This window comes from Schistocerca gregaria, chromosome 8, assembly GCF_023897955.1.
Source record: "Schistocerca gregaria isolate iqSchGreg1 chromosome 8, iqSchGreg1.2, whole genome shotgun sequence".
Classification (NCBI taxonomy): Eukaryota; Metazoa; Arthropoda; class Insecta; order Orthoptera; family Acrididae; genus Schistocerca; species Schistocerca gregaria.
Window position 1 is genome coordinate 399,883,126 of NC_064927.1, and position 17,214 is coordinate 399,900,339.

Sequence of the window (17,214 nt, forward strand, 5' to 3'; positions counted from 1 at the left end):
CATCTATAGAAATATGATGAGGTGTTACCACAGAGAGGTGTACAAAATCACGTTGCAGATATGCAAAGTAGCTGCACCCAGCATACAGAAACAGTACGTTTCTAATATAAAACTACCAAGATGAATTCCAGGACAATGCCAGGTTTGTCAACTAGTAATCGATAAACACACTATACGAATACTCACCTCTTACATCATTTTCTCCTGTGCTTACAAAATGTATAAGTAAGATAAGAACGGAGTGGCCGAATGGTTCTAAACGCTTCAATCCGGAACCGCGCTGCTGCTACGGTCGCAGGTTCGAATCCTGCCTCGGGCATGGATGTGTGTGATGTCCTTAGGTTAGGTTTAAGAAGTTCTAAGTTCTAGAGGACTGATGACCTCAGAAGTTAAGTCCCATAGTCCTCAGAGCCATTTTTTGAAGATCAGAAGTTGTTTTTAAAGTCATAGTCATGCATTGAGTTCAGATTTATACAAGTATCTATGCATTTTTGAATTTTATAGATGTTATTGTGTTACTGTGTTTTGTGATGACATAATATGTTCTTGTGTCTGTTATGAATTGTTCAGCAGTAGGATGTGTAAGTTATTTTGCATTTTTGTATATGTAAAAAATGAAAAAAAACTTAAAATCCTCTGCAGGTTCTCCAATAACATTGGACGGATGCAAGGGGTTCCGAAAATAATGTCGATCAATGGAATGGGTTCCAGATGCAGGGAGAAAACAACTGTCACAACAACACAATAAAAAATAGTATCAAGTCAGTAAAATAAATAGTAAACATTTAATGCACTACAAGTAAAAAGTACGTGGTAAAATCTTCGTAGATTCACCAGTAATACACATTTATACAGGTACAAGACACGATCTAGGTGTTACGCTTGCTTCTTTGCAGCTGTTGTGTTGGACGCACTGCGGCCGAACAACCTGAACAGAGTTCTGAGCACGACCACCAGGACCCATAGCGCCAGTGCAGCGGCGGCTATCACAGCGCCAACGACATCTAGCAGCCACAGCTGGTACCACGCCAGGTCCAGAGCCGCCGATCTCATGTGCGGCGCGCCCTTATGGCGCACCACGTACTCCGTCCAGTACACGGCCTCCTCCAGAGGGGTGCGGGGTCTGTCGTGGAACAGACTCGACAGCTCCTGGGCTCTCTTCATGTAACTGCGAACAAGTGGATTTACACTTCAGGCGACGTCTGCTACCAGCTACCATCTCATATGAAACGTCTGGCTAGATTTTGCATTCCCTGACATGCAGAATGGAGCTCGTTTATGTGATAGTCATGGTCACCCACAGAAAATTTTTCCATGAGGGGGTAAGGTTCAAAAAATTTTGTTTTTGTTATCGCTGTTTAGGTTAGATTAAATTACATGTACTTTCTGTTCCACTCCATCCATAGTGAAGAGATCATCCAGGATTCAGAACGTCAGAAAAGCAAGAATACATAGTAAATATTTGCAATGAAAAACAAATCTGCTAACATACCTTCCACAGACCCCAAGTGAAATGATCGTTACAAATGTGGAATGAGTTAAAACAATCTTAAACATATTTTCATTTAAAATGTAACGAATACTAAGCAGAAAGATCTTTTTACAACATTTATTTACAATGACCATATCACTGCACAGAATTTCTAACAAGTCAGACTGTACTAATACTCGCATTATTTAGTGTTATATATTATTATATATTATATATTATTTAGTCTTATATATTAATTCGTTCTACTAAGATTTTCATTACTGGAGTAGATGGAGCTGGCCACTAGTAAATCCCCTTAAACTGAACTTTATTGGCAATTAAAATTTTTCATGCCTGCTGAAAAGTTATTGAAAAATGTGTGTTCCTCAATACAGGACACCTTTTTGGATCAAAGTAAGTGACTTCAAATCTTTGTGAAGATTACTCTTATTTCAAGTATTGATTCCATGAACTAAGTTGTAGGTTTGAAAAAGAGATGCATTACTGGTCATTAAAATTGCTACACCAAGAAGAAATACAAGTCGTAAACGGATATTCATTGGACAAATATATTAACTAGAACTGACATGTGATTACATTTTCACACAATTTGGGTGCATAGATCCTGAGAAATCAGTACCCAGAACAACCACCTCTGGCCGTAATAACGACCTTGACACGCCTGGGCATTAAGTCAAACAGAGCTTGTATGGCGTGTACAGGTATAGCTGCCCATGCAGCTTCAATACGATACCACAGTTCATCAAGAGTAGTGACTGGCATATCGTGACGAAACCGTTGCTCGGCCACCATTTACCACACGTTTTCAATTGGTGAGATATCTGGAGAATGTGCTGGCCAGGACAGCAGTCGAATATTTTCTGTATCCAGAAAGGCCCATAGAGCACCTGCAACATGTGGTTGTGCATTATCCTGCTGATATGTAGGTTTTCGCAGGGATCGAATGAAGGGTAGAACCACGAGTCGTAACACATCTGAAATGTAACGTCCACTGTTCAAAGTGCCGTCAATGCGAACAAGAGGTGACCGAGACGTGTAACCAATGGTACCCCATACCATCACGCCGGGTGATACGCCAGTATGGTGATGACGAATATACACTTCCAATGTGCGTTCACCGCGATGTCGCCAAACACGGATGAGACCATCATGATGCTGTAAACAGAACGTGGATTCATCCTAAAAAATTACGTTTTGCCATTCGTGCACCCAGGTTCGTCGTTGAGTACACCATCGCAGGCGCTCCTGTCTGTGATGCAGCGTCAAGGGTAACCGCAGCCATGGTCTCCAACTGATAGTCCATGCTGCTGCAAACGTCGTCAAACTGTTCGTGCAGATGGTTGTTGTCTTGCAAACGTCCCCATCTGTTGACTCAGGGATCGAGACTTGGCTGCACGATCCGTTACAGCTATGGGGAAAATATGCCAGTCATCTCGACTGCTAGTGATACGAGGCGTTCGGATCCAGCACGGCGTTCCGAAGTACCCTCCTGAACCCACCAATTCCATATTCTGCTAACAGTCATTTGATCTCCACCAACGCGAGCAGCAATGTCACGATACAATAAACCGCAATCGCGATAGGCTACAATCCGACCTTTATCAAAGTCGGAAACGTGCTGGTACGCATTTCTCCTCCTTACACGAGGCATCACAAGAACGTTTCATCAGGCAACGCCGGTCAACTGCTGTTTGTATATGAGAAATCGGTAGGAAATTTTCCTCATGTCAGAACGTTGTAGGTGTCGCCACCGGCGCCACCCTTGTGTGAATGCTCTGAAAAGCCAATCATATGCATATCACAGCATCTTCTTCCTGTCGGTTAAATTCGCGTCTGTAGCTCGTCATCCTCGTGGTGAAGCAATTTTAATGGCCGGTAGGGAAGATTTTTAATGACATATTCCATTGAAGAATAAATATGAGGGGCATTCAAAAAGAAACGAGCCGGAATCTGAAATGAGCAAATTGGTGACAGGAGGATAATATTGTGGCGTGTGTAAAGAGGTGTGGTTTCCGACCAAAGTGTGGAAGTTCGCAGCCCATCTCTACAGGGCACACGTGCACGTCACGTGACTGTACAGACTAGCAGCAGCATGTATCATTCGTCCAAAGCTGCCAAGTGCCAGTTGCGTTGCAAACAGTGACATGGAGGCGTCAACAGAAAAGCAAAGAAGTGTTGCTCGTTTTATGACAACGGAAGGAGTAGGAGGAGTGGATAGTCATCGACCATGTCACAAGTGTACGGCGAACACTGCATGTCCCTTTCGAGAGTCAAGGCGTGGCAAGAAGCGCTTCAGGGAAGGATGGGTGTCGTTAGCAGATGATGCACGGTCTGGAGCGCCACACTGCATTACCGATGACATCGTCGAGCTGGTGGATGCACTCATTGCCCAGGACCGCCGAAAGACAGTGAATGCCATAGCCGCTGTGGTCGGATTGAGCGTCGGAAGTGTTCACACCAACATGAAGAAACGACTGCACATGCGCAAAATGTGGTGCCCCATAATCTTCAACCACACCAGGAAGCATGTCGAATGGCCCACAGTCTTGCTCATCTGCAGCGCTATGTTCAGGAAGGGAACGCGTTGCTGGCACGGGTGGTGGCTGGAGGTGAGTCATGGTGTCATCGCTTCGAACCAGAATCAAAACGGCTGAGTCTCCAGTGAAAGCATCTAGGATCACCACTACCAAAGAAAGTGGAGGCCATCCACACGAGTGGAGGAAAAGTTATGCTGACGTTCTCCATTGACCAAGATGGCCTCCTCCTGGTTTACTTCCTGCAGCACAGGACAACAGTGAATGCCCAGAGTTACTTGCAAACCTTGACCACCCTTCGCCAAGCGATCATCAAAACGATCAGGCAATCTCACCTGTGGGGTCATTCTGCTCCAGACAATGCAAAGCCTCATATGGCCAACATAGTCGCGGCACGCCTGCAGAAATTCAAATGCGACGTTCTCGGCCACCCTCCATACAGTCTGGCCATCTCTCCCTGTGATTACGCCATTTTTGGTCCCCTTAAAAAGGCTCTGAGGGGCAAAACGATTTATCTCGGACGAAGACGTCCAGCTGTGTGTGCGGAACTGGTTAACGTCGCAGCCTCGGGAATTTTATGAGACAGCCATTCACCGCCTTGTGTCACAGTGGGACAAGTGTCTTAACAGCCATGCTCAATACTTCTAGCATACAGGTACTGGCTTCTGTAATTATGCCTCCGGCTCGTTTCTTTTTGAACGCCACTTATATAAAGAGAAACACTTATTAATATCCTTATTTCCATAAAGAGGCTTCTGCAGGCCGTTTTGGAGTTCACACCACAAATAATTCTTATTACAGGTATTTAGACATTTAGACCAGGAAAACATTAGTTTCACTTCATGGGTTACAAAAAAAAAAAAAAAACAATTCGCACATAGAATTATGGAATGAAAATAATTTTTATATCCCCAATATCTGACAACATTCGCATTGAAGTCAGAGATTTCTTTGGACAGTTTAGCTGTTCTGTGATGTGCTCATGCTAGCTGATTTTATTATGTCTGTAATCCCCAAAATTTACACAGTTCACTATTTCTGTTTGTCATCATGTTTCATGCAGAACTGCTTGTACTGAGTCTTTTAAAAGTTTATTGACAAAGAATTGGCAAGGAACTATTTATGAATATCGATGTAAACTTGATTAACCGATATTTCTGCGAGGTGGGTGAGAAAGGTATTAGACTGAAAACACTGCGAGCGATTTGGCAACGCTGCTTTGTTCACTTGTGTGGCCCGGGGTGCTCATCACTTCCAGATGCTCAGACCGATTTTCAAGTTCGCACAGCCATCAATGAAGTTAAGTATTTGTTCTGTGTTATGAAGATGGAACAGCGGAATGCAGAGTAACGTTATGTCATCACGTTTGCTATCAAACTTCTGTAATCCTTCAGTGTTACCATTGAAAAGTTGAAAAAGGCCTATGGGGAAGATCTCCTTATCAAGAGAACAAGTTTTTCGCTGGTACAAATAATTTTTGCAAAGCCGAGAACACATTGGAGATGAGCCTCGCTCAGGAAGACCTTCAAACGTGAGCATGCATAAGGAATTTGCTCCTCCAGAACATATTGTCAATCAGTTGTTTGACAAAGATGTCTTTGAGATGATTAGGAAAATGGCAAATCGAGTGAGACCATACATAGGAGACAAATGGTTTCTGCATAAAAAATGTTCAAATGTATGTGAATTCCTATGGGACCAAACTGCTTAGGCCATCAGTCCCTAGACTTACACACTACAGGCCGCCAATGTTTCTTCAACGTCTTCATCCAGAGTGGTTTTTGTTTATGCTCTCTCTGGTTTTAAGTTGTAACAATGTCCCCCATTTACATTCTCTTCTTTCGTGTATTTAATTCACATTATATTCCTTTGTTATTTTTAAAATCTCTCTGTTTTACATTTGTGTGTTTTGCTCAGCTGAAGAGCGGAATCAATGTGCAACTTGCAGCCCATCCCTGCTCACATAGGGTTGAAGTTACCATAAAGGAAAGAAAACCAGCCCTGGTGGTCAGTGTTTTACTCCTGACGACGATGGCGAATATGGTCATCGAAAGCTCAACAATTTTATTCGAACTGACATGACTTGAAAACCGAGAAGACTTTATTCAAAAAATGCCACCGCAAAAGACTCCAAGGACAAATAAAACTATAATAGCTAAACATCAGTCTCCATACTTTCCTCATACACCTCGTAAGACTTCACTTGATTTACTATTTATTTCAGTGTTTATATGATCTGCAAACAAAATAGACTTGACAACTGGTAATGTTACTGATGAAACGTCATTCAGATACACAAGGAAAAGTAAGGGCCCTAAGATTGAACCTTGTGGGACACCAAATGTAATTAGTTTGATGAGTTTCAAAACACGTCATTCCCTAAGAACTAAATTTGACGAGAAGTACAAATGACTTATAATATTTCAAAACATTGACATTTATCCTCTTAGAGCTTTCAAACTATATTACTTTGGTACTTAAAAAGTAAGAATATTACAATAGCTCTTGGAAAGTACATCTTTTTACTTTATTAATATGAATATGGATCCAACTTTTTGGTTCAACGTTCTGTCAGTAAATCCTCTTATGATTAACTCTAGGGTATCTAATGAATTATAAAATAAAGCTAAAAATGTCCACAAAATATTTTTTTCATATTCCGATAACATTAGGTTGAAACTGAAAATTAAATGTCTGAAATAGGAAAAAAAGTCAAAATTATTGAGAAAATACTGTAGACTATCAACATTAACACCCTTTGGCATGAAGAAACAGAGAATAAATTTTTGAAAAGCTTAATTTAATTCTGATGTCATCTAATCACTTTGCATATAAAACTCCACATCTGTTCATGTTAATAGTTGTATTGCATAACGTTCATAATTCCTATTTTGTTTAATGTCGATTGGAGTAACTGAAGTTGGACAAACCCTGTTGTGAAAACTATATTTTTTGGGCTGGTTATGTAAAGTGTAGCTCAGAGCCAATATATGTGTAGACGAATGTGGGAGTAGCATCAACTTTTAGCAGCCTAGGACTGCAGCAAGGTAATCCTCAACTTTCCAGTTTGTCTCATTATTATGTACCATGCCAACTGGAACGCAAAACACGTAGTTCTCTAACTGCATATAGCACTTTGTTTCACTCATAGCTTCAACACGATCTCAATCCTAGGGAGCACGTTGTTCTCGACCTTGGAATTCCACATTTCGGTCCCTCCCTTCTAGAAAAAAGGTATGTTCTATTTTCAAATGATATGTTTGAAACTAGGCCTAAATATTGATATAAATGCCTCCAAAGGCTCTGCTCTTCCGCCCGCGCTACAGTACTTCTTTTGTGCAAAGCTGAGTGCAGAATCAGTAAGCTATCATGCGTTTTCTTTTTACACAGACAAATGGTAAACTACCGTTGAGATTCGATTCTGCGTCAATTGGGGGGGGGGGGGGGCGTCCTTAAGGGAACTGGGGACGAGTCAGTGGAACCTTTTAGCACTGCCTATCACTGGATATCTAAAACAAATTTATAGCTCCTATAAATTAAATGATACCGTAAATCCAAATAATGGATCGCATCAATTACAAAGAAGAATTATATTGGCGTCATACCATTTCAGGATTTGGTCCCTGGGTTTAGTTGTGCTATAGGCATTATAAGCTCCACATATTAATAAGTAAGTGGAAATATCGGCCATGTTGTTTCACTGTTGCCACCTTAATTTGTCAATCACAGAAAATACGCGATACTCGTAGCATTCCTTAAATATCTGCATACAGACATGCCTCTTCCTTCCAGTTTAGGGAATATGAGGTCCCAAAAATATATTCCATAGTGGAAATAAGATGCTTTGTGCAAAGCAGTATATTAATTTATGAAACGTTTAACACAAAAGAGATTGTCACTTGCATACTAAATCAGCCAGAATGTATAAAAATGTGGTACCAATAATATCTAAGTCGTCTGTTTGTGCCACAAATCATTCTGCCATTTTCGCGAAATAAAATAAAAGTAATTTTTACCAAATGTTAGCAGACTGTGAAACGTTATATAAAGTGTCTCATCTTAAAGCAGATGTAGTGGTGATTCCAAAACTGGCCCTAGATCTCACATGACAACCACATTTCCAATGTTATGGATAATTTATTAATGACATTAATATTTTTTTAATATTAATCCAACTGATGTGCTAGGGATCCAGTTTTAGATACACACATCAAAAAAGTTTTGCATCTTCCTGGTTCCCAGAACTCCTGAAGATAGACGTCGACTGTGAACATTGTATCACAAATACAGTCCCTTTGAATGATCAGAGATGTCAGTAAATCCACACAAAGATGTAAACAACCATGCATGAGTAGCGCCTCTGAGGTGGAGGGGGCCTGACAGCCGATCAGTTTCAGTCATTCCACCAGGAAGAAGGTACACGGCTCGTGTCGTCTGTAATTCAACCATGCCTAGACGGTCAATACCGCGGTTCCATCGCGTCTGCATTGTTACTTTGTGTCAGGGAGGGCTCTCAACAAGGGAAGTGTGCAGGCGTCTCGGAGTGAACCAAAGCCACGTTGTTCGGACGTGGAGGAGGTAGAGAGAGACAGGAACTGTCGACGACATGCCTCGCTCAGGCCACCCAAGGGCTACTGCTGCAGTGGACGACAGCTACCTACGGATTATGGCTCTGAGGAACCCTGACAGAAACGCCACCATGTTAAATAATGCTTTTCGTGTTGTCACAGGACGTCGTGTTACGAGTCAAGCTGTGCGTAATAGTCTGCATTATGCGCAACTTCACTCCGGACGTCCATGGCGAGGTCCATGCAGCGCGGTACAGCTGGCCCAAAAACATGCCGAATGGACTGTTCAGGATTGGCATCATGTTGTCTTCACCGATGAGTGTCGCATATGACTTCAACCAGACAAGTGTCGGAGACGTGTTTGGAGGGAACCCGGCCAAGCTGAACACCTTAGACACAGTGTCCAGCGAGTGCACCAAGGTGGAGGCTCCCTGCTGTTTTGGGGTGGCATTACGTGGGGACGATGTTCGCCGCTGGTGGTCATGGAAGCCGCCGTAACGGTTGTGGGTACGTGAATGCCATCCTCCGACCGATAACACGACCATATAGGAAACACATTGGCGAGGCATTCGTCTTCACGGACGACAGTTCGCTCCCCCATCATGCACATCTTGTGTATGACTTTCTTCAAGATAACGATATCGTTCGACTGGAAAGGCCAGCATGTTCTCCAGGCATGAACCTTATCGAAAATGCGTGGGATAAATTGAAAAGGGCTGTTTATGGATAACGTGACCCACCAATCACTTTGAGGGATCTTTTCCGAATCGGCATTAACTAGTGGGACAATCTAGACCAACAGTGCCGTGATGAACTTGTGGATAGTATGCCACGACGAATAGAGGCATTCATCAGTGCAAGAGGACGTGCTACTGGATATTAGAGATACCAGTGTGTACAGCAATCTGGACCACCACTTCTGAAGGTCTCACTGTATGGTGGTAGAACATGCAATGTGTGATTTTCATGATAAAGAAAGAAAAAAAAAAGCAGAAATGATGTTTACGTTGATGTCTATTCCAATTTTCTGTAGAAGATCCGGAACTCTCGGAACCGATTACCTTTCGCCCTCTAACATAAGTTGATTGGCCTATATATTTGAAAACATCTGTTAACTGGATTTTGATATTACGCAGCAGATTCCTCTGTCCATACGTGAAATAGTTTTGTTGTTAGCCAAAAAGAATAAGTCCTTTATGAATTGTATTATCCTATCATGTTCTAGATCCTTAAATTATGACAACGAAATATCAGGTGATGCATTTATCTGGTGTCAGTATTCGAAATATGGAGTTATTACAGGGCTCTGAAAACACTATTTCTGAAGATTTGATTGGTATCTATGGAACCAGCAACGAGTCACCAACATTGCGTTGTTGTTAGAAACATGTCTTTCGTATAACAGAAATAGAATTTGCACAATATCAAGTTAGGCTATAATCATAGAGTCTGTTGCAAGGTGTTCCGATCTACTTTGTTTCCATACTCTATAATCGATTACTTAATTATATCTCAACGTATACTACTGCCATTTTTATGTGCTGGGAATCGGCGATGGAATGCGTGCGCCTCGTTGACTGACTGGGTAGTTTTTGGAGTTAGGTAAGGGCTCAACTAGGACGCAGCAGTAAAATATTGAAGACTTTATTTCCACAAGGTTCTGTCAAGGTTCGTATCCATGTTAACTGCAGACTAGCGTCAAAACCACCGTTGCACCGTTCAGGAGGCATGATTTCGCGTGAACAGAATAGCTAAAAAAACCAGGCAATGTAGTGGTTGCTAAAATTGTAGTATTTCGTCTCGGTCAACAACGTTAGCTATGTAAATTAGTGGAGTTGTAGACAATGATTGCGAGAAATTCGAGAGAATTCTATAATGAATAAAAAGTTTCTACTCCCATTCCATGAGAGAGGCAAACGTCTCCCTTGTAGACGCCTGCCTATGGTGACACTGTTATCCATAAGCACAGAAGTAATTTTCCCTCAAGGAAAATTCTTACGACCAGAGTATATAAAATATTGGGAAATAGATAAAGTTTCCTTTTCTGTTGCAAACGTAGGAACAGCCCTTATCAGATGTGTCTGAACAAGTGTTTTAGGGCTCCCTCTTCTCTGCTGACTGTTTATTCCCTCAAAACTCTAAATTTCACCACTGTTTCGCATGAACAACACAGTAGTTACAGTACAGTGGTGATTTTCCCATTAATTTTATTTGTAAATATTTCTTATAAAAATTTTGCTGCGTAACCCGACGTTTAAAATTTCTAAGAATACACTGAAAATACTCTTTAGGTTTGTTTATAGTGTTTATGCTTCCAGTACAAGGTATGTGATGAAATTTTCAGTTACGAGAAGCCGACAATAATTACTCATCCACCGGCTTGGAAATAATAATAATGATAATAATAATAATAATACACTCCTGGAAATTGAAATAAGAACACCGTGAATTCATTGTCGCAGGAAGGGGAAACTTTATTGACACATTCCTGGGGTCAGATACATCACATGATCACACTGACAGAACCACAGGCACATAGACACAGGCAACAGAGCATGCACAATGTCGCCACTAGTACAGTGTATATCCACCTTTCGCAGCAATGCAGGCTGCTATTCTCCCATGGAGACGATCGTAGAGATGCTGGATGTAGTCCTGTGGAACGGCTTGCCATGCCATTTCCACCTGGCGCCTCAGTTGGACCAGCGTTCGTGCTGGACGTGCAGACCGCGTGAGACGACGCTTCATCCAGTCCCAAACATGCTCAAGGGGGGACAGATCCGGAGATCTTGCTGGCCAGGGTACTTGACTTACACCTTCTAGAGCACGTTGGGTGGCACAGGATACATGCGGACGTACATTGTCCTGTTGGAATAGCAAGTTCCCTTGCCGGTCTAGGAATGGTAGAACGATGGGTTCGATGACGGTTTGGATGTACCGTGCACTATTCAGTGTCCCCTCGACGATCACCAGAGGTGTACGGCCAGTGTAGGAGATCGCTCCCCACACCATGATGCCGGGTGTAGGCCCTGTGTGCCTCGGTCGTATGCAGTCCTGATTGTGGCGCTCACCTGCACGGCGCCAAACACGCATACGACCATCATTGGCACCAAGGCAGAAGCGACTCTCATCGCTGAAGACGACACGTCTCCACTCGTCCCTCCATTCACGCCTGTCGCGACACCACTGGAGGCGGGCTGCACGATGTTGGGGCGTGAGCGGAAGACGGCCTAACGGTGTGCGGGACCGTAGCCCAGCTTCATGAAGACGGTTTCGAATGGTCCTCGCCGATACCCCAGGAGCAACAGTGTCCCTAATTTGCTGGGAAGTGGCGGTGCGGTCCCCTACGGCACTGCGTAGGATCCTACGGTCTTGGCGTGCATCCGTGCGTCGCTGCGGTCCGGTCCCAGGGCGACGGGTACGTGCACCTTCCGCCGACCACTGGCGACAACATCGATGTACTGTGGAGACCTCACGCCCCACGTGTTGAGCAATTCGGCGGTACGTCCACCCGGCCTCCCGCATGCCCACTATACGCCCTCGCTCAAAGTCCGTCAACTGCACATACGGTTCACGTCCACGCTGTCGCGGCATGCTACCAGTGTTAAAGACTGCGATGGAGCTCCGTATGCCACGGCAAACTGGCTGACACTGACGGTGGCGGTGCAGAAATGCTGCGCAGCTAGCGCCATTCGACGGCCAACACCGCGGTTCCTGGTGTGTCCGCTGTGCCGTGCGTGTGATCATTGCTTGTACAGCCCTCTCGCAGTGTCCGGAGCAAGTATGGTGGGTCTGACACACCGGTGTCAATGTGTTCTTTTTTCCATTTCCAAGAGTGTATAACTGCCAATTGTGCTTGCAAGAAACTAATTCTAAAAGTTTTAAGTAACCTCATTCAGATATACAGTGAGCCCCCCCCCCCTTTTTTTACCACCTCTAATAACTTTTGGTCAAGAACCAAAATAAAAATAAAATGTTTGTAGCAACTGTTGCATAGCTACTAGGTGGCCATTAACTAGCATGATGGCCTTTCTTGTTGGTTTGTCGGTTACGATAATTTTAACAGCAGTAGGTCTTTTTTAAATAGCATCCTACATTTTTCATTCATCTCCTCTCATTTATATCTGTCGAAAAACGCATCACAGGGTGTCACTCGCGTAAACACGACTTTATTGCAAATCTGACACGATTTTGTCTTTGACTCTCCTTTAGTACACAGAGCTGGTACTGAGGGTAATGTAACTCGTCCACTTGCTGAAGCTCACAGTAATCAAACAGAAACACACGGACAATGTCCACCGGTGACTACTGTACTGCTAGGTTACGCTCTCTATAGATGGGGAGCATTTCTACCATCTCTATGTTGGTGTAATTTATTCTCACAGAAGCCTTGAACTGAAGGCAGTTGACTGAGCGGTCAGAGCTCACAACACACGAACAATAAACAAACTAAACAACAAAATAATAAAGCAAATTGAGAAAGAACAAACCAAGAATAAATTACCAGTTACAACGAAGAGCTAGGAATGCCAATACATGACAAACACAGGGAAAGCAGGAGAACAAGAAAACCTAACAAGGAACACTGTGTGGTACATACTAATACACAACTGAAACGGGTGTAGAATGTAATGGAGAAACGAGGTTTACAGATAAACAGCACATTTAACACAACATCTTCGCAGCCAATCTTAACAAATTTGAAATCCGTTAGTTAATTTGTAGCTCATGCAGATCTGCCTACACAGGCCAAACGTGAAGAGACTTTTAAACTAGGTGTACTGAGAACCACAGAGCTGAAAAATGTGATAGCAATAATCCAAGAAAAGCAAATTTTGAACGAATATACGACACTATGTAACAAAATTTTGTTTCCTGCTTCTCAGGCCCCTCCACCCCGCACCTCTCTCTCTCTTCCCCCCACCCCCCTCCCCCCCACACACACACACATACACACAGGCGCGCGTGCACGCACGCACACGAACACACATACACAATAAAGTAGGTTTCTCCCTAGCAGACGCAGCTCGAAAACCAAACATTCAATATTAGCTCCCCACCAGGCAAAAACCCGACTAGGAACAGCTGACTGTCGACAGTAACGTTGTTTCCCTCGATGAGTACGGCGACATGAGTTTACTCCAGAAACTCGCTCTATGTATGAAAACGTGTAACACAGGTGATGGTAAATGGTAAAAAGTGTGACAGAAATGTAATAATTACAGTCAATGAATAAAATACAGAAATGCTGCATAATGGGATGCAAAACGCAGTACGGGCTACACACCTCTAAAACTCTAGGAAAAACGTTCCAAAAATAAATAACTTTTTACACAAATTCTCCCGATGTCTCTGCAACTGCAGGCTGTTAAACTATAAAAAGCGGACCTGTACAAATCCGCTTTCACAATTAACTTAAATTCAAGAGAGCAACCAAAAGAAAATAAAGAGGTACGTGTTATAGTTTTTAGGCTTAAAACAGGCAAACAATTATATCTTTGTATAATTTGAAGAACGCATTTTTGCGTCAGCTGTACAAATTTTTCTTTATTTGTTTCGGTCGTAGCAACCAGGGTCAGAGGAGGAGAAAGCATATATCAGGGGATAATCATTCATCTTTACTTTAGATTTATTTTAGATTAACTCAACGTTACAAGATGTTCCCTTAGCCATACACAATACACAATGACTCTAAACAGCAACGGAGTATGAAAGAAGTAACACAAGTACTGATCTCAGTTTTAACCGAGATCAGTCCTCATGCAGTTTTTACTGAAATTAGTCCTCTTGCTAATTTTTTATGCGTAACTGGGAGGCCAATTTTAGGCCGTATAGAGTCGTGATGTATTGCGTATGGTTACGTAAATATCTTGTAACTTTGAAGACTTTCATCTAAAGGAGAAATTAATTGCTTATCCGTTTGATTTATTGCCTTTTCTTTCTCTAATGATGGTCGCTACGACCAAAGCTGGTGAAGAATAAAGAATATTTTTTACCACTGACAGCTAAAATGCAGTTTTTCAAGTTCCTAATAGCTGTAGCAAGTCACCTCACTAAAATACTACTCTGTATAATTCTTTTACAGAAACATTTCGAGACACTCGGAAGATAACAGGTAGGGGTCGAAGCATATCTGGCTCAATAGAAATAAATTGCTTTTTGCAGGATGTGGAGTTTAAAAACCCAAATTTTGTATTCTTAAAGATAACTAATTAATTTTTTGATTGTTTGCATGTTCACGTCTGCAGTCCAGGTACACAGTGAAATCCGTCACCACCGTATCATAGTTCTCCGCTAGAAGACCCAAAATAAGATGGCGCAGTCCTTTGGTAAAGCGGAGTATCATGCAATAATTTTTCTGCATTTGAAGGGAGACAACGCCGAAACTATAGGTTCTGAGTTGGTCGAAGTGTACGGTAACAGCGTAACATCTTATAACACATTTTCCAAATGATGGAGCCCAGGAATCAGTCATCCTTTTTTTTAAGTTTTGTTAAAGCAAATTTAGATTTCGGCTTGTGCCTAGCCATTATCAGTGCACTGTTTCATAGTTTTAATACATGGCCTATTATATCAGTCCGCTGTTGTTCACGCTTCTGGCACAGTTCATTCCATACTAGCCCGAACAACAGGGGACAGACGTAGCCCGACGTGTATTGAAAATTTTGTCTCACGCCCTATTATCTCCTGAATTGGGACCCAGTGACGTCCTCCTCTTTTTTCAGACGAAGAAGTCATTGTGTGGTAGGTATTTCCAGATTGGTGACGAGTTGGAACGTTTCCTGAAGAGCCAAACTTCTACAACCAGGATCCCCAGCGAGTCATCCATCGTTGGTAAAAACGTGTTGCTTTGAAGGGTGAATATGTAGAGAATCATTAACACCATCATCGAGTTGCGTGGTCGCAACTAAATTTTTTCTGGTCATAACGGAAACATGACCTCTGGTAAAAGTTATTAAATAATTCTAGGGTTGAAATCCGTGAAATGCTAGAGGATCCTGAGGTGTGTAATTTGAGATAAGAAACTGGTCGACAGAAATGAATATTACACCTTCTTTTGACATTAACAACTTATAGCAACTACTTAACCGAACAGTAACTTGTCAAAGTGACCGTCACCAGTTGCAGTGCTAGCGTTATAAAGGCATGTAACATTTTTATGCATTCTCTCACATTTTCTTGTTGGCTATTGTACCATAAGACACTCAGATAAGATACTATTATCCAGTTCGTTTTCATTTTGTATTGTGGTTTCATAGACCAACAGCTTCATGAAACATCATAGCGAAATGTCTCGGCATATGGCGTTGATGGAGTTTCAGACAGAGTTCTGAATAGTTATTCTAACTTAATAAGCAATGTCAGTTGTGATATACGTTTGTAATGTACCTCTACCACAGAAATTTTTTTCTAGACAGATAGCAGTATGTGATTGTTAAGCCCCATCGTAAGAAAAGTGATAAAAAATACATGAACAATTATCGTTAGATTTCCTCACTGATGTTTTCTTTCAAAATATTCGGAAAAAGAATGTACTCAAGAGTAGTTTCACATTTAACCAGTAACAATTTGGTTACCATATTACAGTTTGGATTCCAGAACGGTGCTCGATTGAGAATGCTATTTATTCATTCATTCATCAAATATTGCAAGCCTTAAATAATAAAATATCGTCAATTGATATTGTTTGTGAGCTTTCCTAGGTGTTTGTTTCTGTAGATAATTTTACACATTTAGGAAAACTCAAGTTTTGTGGAACTGATGACTTTACACACAAGTGGTTAGAATAGTACATAATAAACAGAATGCAAAAAGTTATGCTCAATTGGAAGGGTACAAAATTTTAGTGATGGTTGAGAAATCACAAAGACAGTCCCACAGGGTTCAATTTTGAGTCCACTACTATTCCTTATATTAGTGGTGACCTCCCACTTAATATCCAACAAAAAGAACTTGTTCTTTTTGCAGATGATACTGATGTTATAGTAAATCCCGTTATGGAGAAAGCAACATAAGAGACCATTAGTGACGTTTTTCAAAGAATTATAAGGTTGTTCTCAGAAAACGGACTCTTCCCAAATTTTGAGAAAAAGACACTATGTTCATTTCAGTATAATAAACTGAGTCGTATAAACAACTGATGTAGCTCATTAATAGAAATCAATCAATACAGCAGAATAATCGAAATTTCTTAGAGCACATATAGATGAAAACCTGAACTGTAACAAGCATATTATGGAGCTTCTGCCGGCTGCTGTGGCCGAGAGGCTCTAGGCCCTTCAGTCCGGAATCGCATTGTTGCTACGGTCGCAGGTTCGAATCCTGCCTCGGGCATGGATGTGTGTGATGTCCTTAGGTTAGTTAAGTTTAAGTAGCTCTAAGTCTAGGGGACTGATGACCTCAGATGTTAAGTCCCATAGTGCTTGGAACCATTTGAACCATATTGATCTTAGCTTCTCGAACAATTAAACTTAGTTCCTGTGCTCTTCATATAATTGATGACCTTGAAAAAATGACTCAGCCTCCTGGCATTATTTGTATATTTCCACTCAATAATGCCTTATGGAATAAGAATATGTGGTGTTCGCCCACAGGTGTCATGTAGTTTCATCTTCAAGGA

At 42.0% G+C, this 17,214-nt stretch overlaps 1 protein-coding gene across 3 annotated transcripts in view; it reads right to left on the reverse strand.

Annotated features, from left to right (window-relative positions):
* Positions 1 to 762: 762 nt before the first annotated feature.
* LOC126285311 (UDP-glycosyltransferase UGT5-like) overlaps positions 763 to 17,214 on the reverse strand; it is a 126,700-nt gene continuing 110,248 nt past the window's right edge. For all 3 annotated transcript variants that reach the window (XM_049984609.1, XM_049984610.1, XM_049984608.1), the window contains one exon: positions 763 to 1,168. In XM_049984609.1, coding sequence (XP_049840566.1) covers positions 877 to 1,168 — 292 coding nt within the window. In that variant the 3' untranslated portion in view covers positions 763 to 876. The remainder of the gene's footprint in view (positions 1,169 to 17,214) is intronic.